Source organism: Anarrhichthys ocellatus, unplaced genomic scaffold, assembly GCF_004355925.1.
Source record: "Anarrhichthys ocellatus isolate YVR2014 unplaced genomic scaffold, GSC_Weel_1.0 scaffold7, whole genome shotgun sequence".
NCBI lineage: Eukaryota > Metazoa > Chordata > Actinopteri > Perciformes > Anarhichadidae > Anarrhichthys > Anarrhichthys ocellatus.
Genome location: NW_022280037.1, coordinates 9,024,301 through 9,029,428, shown reverse-complemented (window position 1 = coordinate 9,029,428; position 5,128 = coordinate 9,024,301). Strand labels below are relative to the sequence as shown.

The following is a 5,128-nucleotide window of genomic DNA, read 5'->3' as shown; positions in this document are numbered from 1 at the left end:
TGTGTGTGTGTGTGTGTGTGTGTGTGTGTGTGTGTGTGTGTGTGTGTTTAGTTTCCTCGTAGGAGACGAGCTTTTCGTGGTGATGGAGTACCTGGCTGGTGGCTCCCTCACTGATGTTGTGACGGAGACGTGCATGGACGAGGCTCAGATCGCAGCCGTCTGCAGAGAGGTATGATTCTCTACAAAACCTGTCAAAGTGTTGGAACCTGATTACATCCATGTTTACTATCTTGCAGTCCTCTTTGTCTTCCCGGCCTTTGCCGGCATATTACTGTGGGGTTTTTTTGTGCATTACTGCCACCTGTAGGTCAGTGGAATAGTGTGAAAGGATGGGAAGGAATAAGTATCGCGTCACACGTGGACTTGCTTTTGGGGGATCCTAACCCTACTCCCTCTCTGCATCCAGGTCCTCCAGGCTCTGGAGTTTCTTCACGCCAACCAGGTCATCCACAGAGACATCAAGAGTGACAACGTATTGCTGGGGATGGACGGATCAGTCAAACTCAGTAAGAGGGAGAGACCGTGCAAACATGCACAGATCCACAGACACATATTGCACATATCTGATTGGATATCTAATTATTGTTTTTCTCTCTCTCTTTGCAGCTGACTTCGGCTTCTGTGCCCAGATCACTCCAGAGCAGAGCAAACGTAGCACCATGGTGGGAACCCCGTACTGGATGGCTCCAGAGGTGGTGACCAGGAAAGCCTACGGCCCCAAAGTGGACATTTGGTCTCTGGGGATCATGGCCATAGAGATGGTGGAGGGAGAGCCTCCATACCTCAACGAGAACCCTCTCAGGGTGAGTGTCTGCCGAGAGAAACAATGGACAGGTTGCTATTCAATTCCTATTAGATTACTTAAAGATTGTAACCCACTGCCTTTTCTTCCCATGACACTATGCTCGTCTTAGGCATTGTATTTAATCGCCACCAATGGGACTCCTGAGCTGCAGAGTCCAGAGAAGCTGTCTCCTGTCTTCAGATCTTTCCTGTCCCGCTGTCTGGAGATGGATGTGGAGAAACGAGGATCAGGCAGAGAACTGCTGCAGGTAAGAGAGGAGACCGACACACTCGCTATATCAATACATCCCTCTCAGAAATATAACGCACGTCAGGGCTGCAGATGAAAATATTGTCAATAGCAATTAATCTGCCGATTTGTTTGTCGTTAAATTGTTTGATATTGTCTAAGAAATGTCAGAAAATTGTAAGATATCGCAAAGCAGCAAGTCTTCACAACTATGAAGCTGGAACTTGTTTAGCATGTGTGCCTGTAAAAAGACTCAAGTTAATTGTCTTGTACTGTACGTAGGTCACTGATGTGAGTTAATCCAGAAAAATGAAATTCCTTCCTCGGCACATTTTATTCCATGCGTTCCCTCCTTTGCCCGTCTGTCTGTAGCACCCATTCCTGAAGCTGGCCAAGCCTCTGTCCAGCCTCACCCCGCTCATCCTGGCAGCCAAGGAGGCCATGAGGAGCAATCGCTAAATCCCAGTCTCTCAGGACTATAAGAGCGGATGCCAACGACAGCCAAACCAGCCGTTATCTTCTCCTGCGTTTGATGACCATCAGCAACCTGCTAGTTTTTTTTTTTTTGTTTTTTTTTTTTGCCCCAGAGGTTCACAAAACTCCTCTGCGGTGTTTCTGTACTGGTGCCAGATTTCTCCTTCCCTTTTTTTGTGCCTTGTTCTAAAGCCGCATATCACAGCCATAAGGTGTTTTTTCTATTTGTTGCAGCCAGAGCATGTGTGTGTGTGTGTTGTTGTTGATGTTGACACTGGTTACTTACTACAGTATGCATATTAGGAATGTGGTTTCACTGTTGCAAAGGTTCAAGATTATTCACACATCAAGTGCCATATTCACAAAAACATCTAATCAGTCCTTTGGAGGCATTTCGGTATGAGGAATGCCAATGCTAGTCCAACTTCTTCAGGGCTGCAAACTGGTTTGCGAGTTATGCAAACCATCATCTCTGCTGTTACTGGATTGTTTGAATTTGTTGGTGAGCTGTCATCAAAATATGCTTCAATATAAAAGACGTTGTGCATTAGCTGCAGCAGGTAATGACTTCAGAGGTAACTTTTAATGCCAATTTGCTCTGTGAATTACTCTTTGGCGTAGTTTGAGAAGAAGTTGCTCTTATTTTGAGCCTTTTCTTCGGCCAGTTAGGAGCTTCTCTCAGCTATGAGACATATTATTATTATTATTATTATTATTATTATTATTATTATTATTATTATTATAGCAAATATTTTTTTTATAGTACATTACATTTTTTCTATCGGATATAAGTTTTATCACTTGAGATATCTCACAATATCCCAAGAATTTTGGTGTGTGGAGAGACTGGAACCGTTGCAACTTGTTACCACTGTTGCTGTTTTTATGGCTACACATGTGCTTCCTGACCGGGTCCAATAGCTTTGAAAGTGGCGTGGAAAACTATAGAGTGTACCAATACTGTGCTGTACTGTAGCCCACACCATCGGGACAACGCAGCGGAAAAGCCATACCAGTATGTCCTTGTTTACCCTGTACGTCACTGGAATGGGATTCAAGTTTTTGTACATGAAACGTTCAATTATTCAGCTGTTACCAGGCACCAAAATACACTATCGTCAATGGACTTGACTCAGACTTCACACACCTCTGCTGTCAAACTCTCTGTGCAGACTCTTCTGCACACTATGCAAAGCCGTCTGAACACTCACCATGTTTCTTCTAGATGTTCTGTCTTTAGCTGTCCCTTTTACAATAGATGCCTTACTGTTGGTGTGTTGGTGCGAGTTCGACACAAAAACTGTATGAAAATGTTTGTTTGAATGCGTTGGAACTGGAGGAAGACTTTGAATTCTTTTTGTATATCATGTGTTGGTGATGTCCTGTATTTTATTTTTTTTTTATTTTAACAGCTTTTAAAAAGTATGTTTATCATTGTTTCATATTTGTAACTAACACAACAGAAGACATTTTCTTTGTGTACCAATTCATCCTCGGTTCACTGAAACTGTGTAATTATGGACTCCAAACCATAAAATGCGTTGATAAGCCTGAGACAATCGAGCCACACCTGAGTCAAGCAGTGTTTGGAAGTGATGTTTTAACTTTGAGTACTAAATGAGATGGGGTTGAGATGAGATGTTCCAGTTTAGACAATCCCTGGAAAGCATTTAAAAAACATTTACTGCCTTAAACAGATGCACGATGATGTAAAACCCGCTCGAATGGTACTCAACAGGTTGACACGCATACGGAGTACTTGCAAATACTATTAACAGGCTGGAAAACACTTATGTGGCCTTTGACCTGAAAACACATTCCAGTTATACGTTTAATATGAGTGATTGAAGAGTTTAAACATGATTGTGTTGTTAATCATGAAACCAACAACTTCTGGCGTTGAATATCATCCATACAGTATGTAAATTATTATTAAAGGTGGACCTAAGACTTGTGTCTAGATCACTGAAAGAGACTACGAAGAGATGCATAACAACCAAAACGCAGAGAAAAGGAAACCCACAAAGTCATACTACATGGAGTGTGAGGGTCTTTCTCCTAGAATAGAGGGATGGGGGGTCTTTTACATGTCTGTGTTTAGGGGCTCATAAGCTCAGGATCCATCCGTGATATGAACGATTCAAATTAGTTTACATTCTCCTATTTTGACCCAAGAGGGCGGTATTCATCTTTCTGTAGCAGAAACGCACAGATGGCACTCAGGCGTGAGTGTTCACCCACATTCATTATAATTTGAATATCTGCTGTGCTTCACTGCGCATCAGCCGTTTTTAAGGCGCCATGTCTTGTGCCTGGTAACATTGTTTTAATCTATCACACTCACACAAACATATCCATAATGAAGATGTTACTGGTTTCCCTGCTGATGCTGGCAGTCTACAATCAGGGTGAGAAACTGATCTGATTTATTTGACTCTATAGCTACTGCACGAACCAACCTTTACCTAAACAGAGTAAGTAAGGGTTGTAAGTTTGAACTGTTCTTTATATAATATATTAAACACAATGGAAATGTCTTATTTTCTTGTAGGATCGACGGCCAATCCGTCTGTGACTCAGTCTCCTGCATCAAAGTCTGCTAGAGTGGGAGAGAGGGTTTCTCTGAGCTGTACAGCAAGTGCAGGCGTCGACGATGATCTCAGTTGGTACCTGCAGAAACCTGGACAGCCTCCCAAACTGCTGTTTTACAAAATAAGTAGCCGTCAATCTGGTGCACCCAGTCGTTTCAGCAGCAGTGGATCTGAACCAGACTTCACTCTGACTATCAGTGGAGTCCAGGCTGAGGATGCAGGAGATTACTACTGTATGGGAGCATATGTGGGACTGCGCACACAGTGATACAGAGTCGTACAAAAACCTCCCTCAAATGAGACCGCGTACAGATTGCTGTGGTGCAGCTGTGACCTGTTGCAGGAGATTCTGATTTGCACCACTGCTCGCCTGAACATTAGCACAGTCACCCAAAGCACAGCCATACAGACACTTCCTGAAATTCACCCCCAGTCAAAAGGAAAGTGAAACTCTGATTTTCATGTCCCTGACATTCAGGTTTTGTTCCCCTTTACAGCTCCAGATGTTCAATTACAGAAATGAAATGAATGCAGAAGACATTCGGTCCTCTTTTAAAACAAAAGCTAAAGTACACTTTGTGACATAACCTACTGTGTTGCACATTTATAAGCAAACAGGTTATATAATGAAATGCAGAAGAAATGGCAGATGTGTTTCTGATGTGTACAATATTGACTTTCATTAAACTAACATCAAGACTCAGAGAGTAGACCTCAACAGACACGTTAGCTTTGTCTTTGAGGAAAGATTTCCTCTCTGTTGTGAAACAGCACGTTGTTTCTTTATGCAGTGAATGAATCAGTGTCAGGTGATGCTGTGTTCAACACGGATCCATTTGCCAGAAATGGGAGCGTACACATGTTAGTGAGACATGGAACATTAAAAAAACTGGTGAAAAAAAGGTAAAAAGTTTGCAGACAAGAGAGACAAAATAGAAAAGTTTCAAGACGTGATGAACTGTTGTGACACCTCACCTCTGCTTTTTCAGTTTCACAAGGACAGCTGTGTGTTTGCCTTCTTAAATGTATT

General features: G+C 42.5%; 1 protein-coding gene across 5 annotated transcripts in view; it reads left to right on the top strand.

Moving 5' to 3' along the window:
- Positions 1-3,457, top strand: part of LOC116383865 (serine/threonine-protein kinase PAK 2-like) — a 10,660-nt gene extending 7,203 nt beyond the window's left edge. For all 5 annotated transcript variants that reach the window (XM_031848030.1, XM_031848029.1, XM_031848032.1 and 2 more), the window contains exons 11-15: positions 52-169; positions 407-506; positions 607-803; positions 915-1,052; positions 1,406-3,457. In XM_031848030.1, the coding sequence (XP_031703890.1) occupies positions 52-169; positions 407-506; positions 607-803; positions 915-1,052; positions 1,406-1,492 (640 nt within the window). In that variant the 3' untranslated portion in view covers positions 1,493-3,457. The remainder of the gene's footprint in view (positions 1-51; positions 170-406; positions 507-606; positions 804-914; positions 1,053-1,405) is intronic.
- The last annotated feature ends 1,671 nt before the right edge of the window (positions 3,458-5,128 follow it).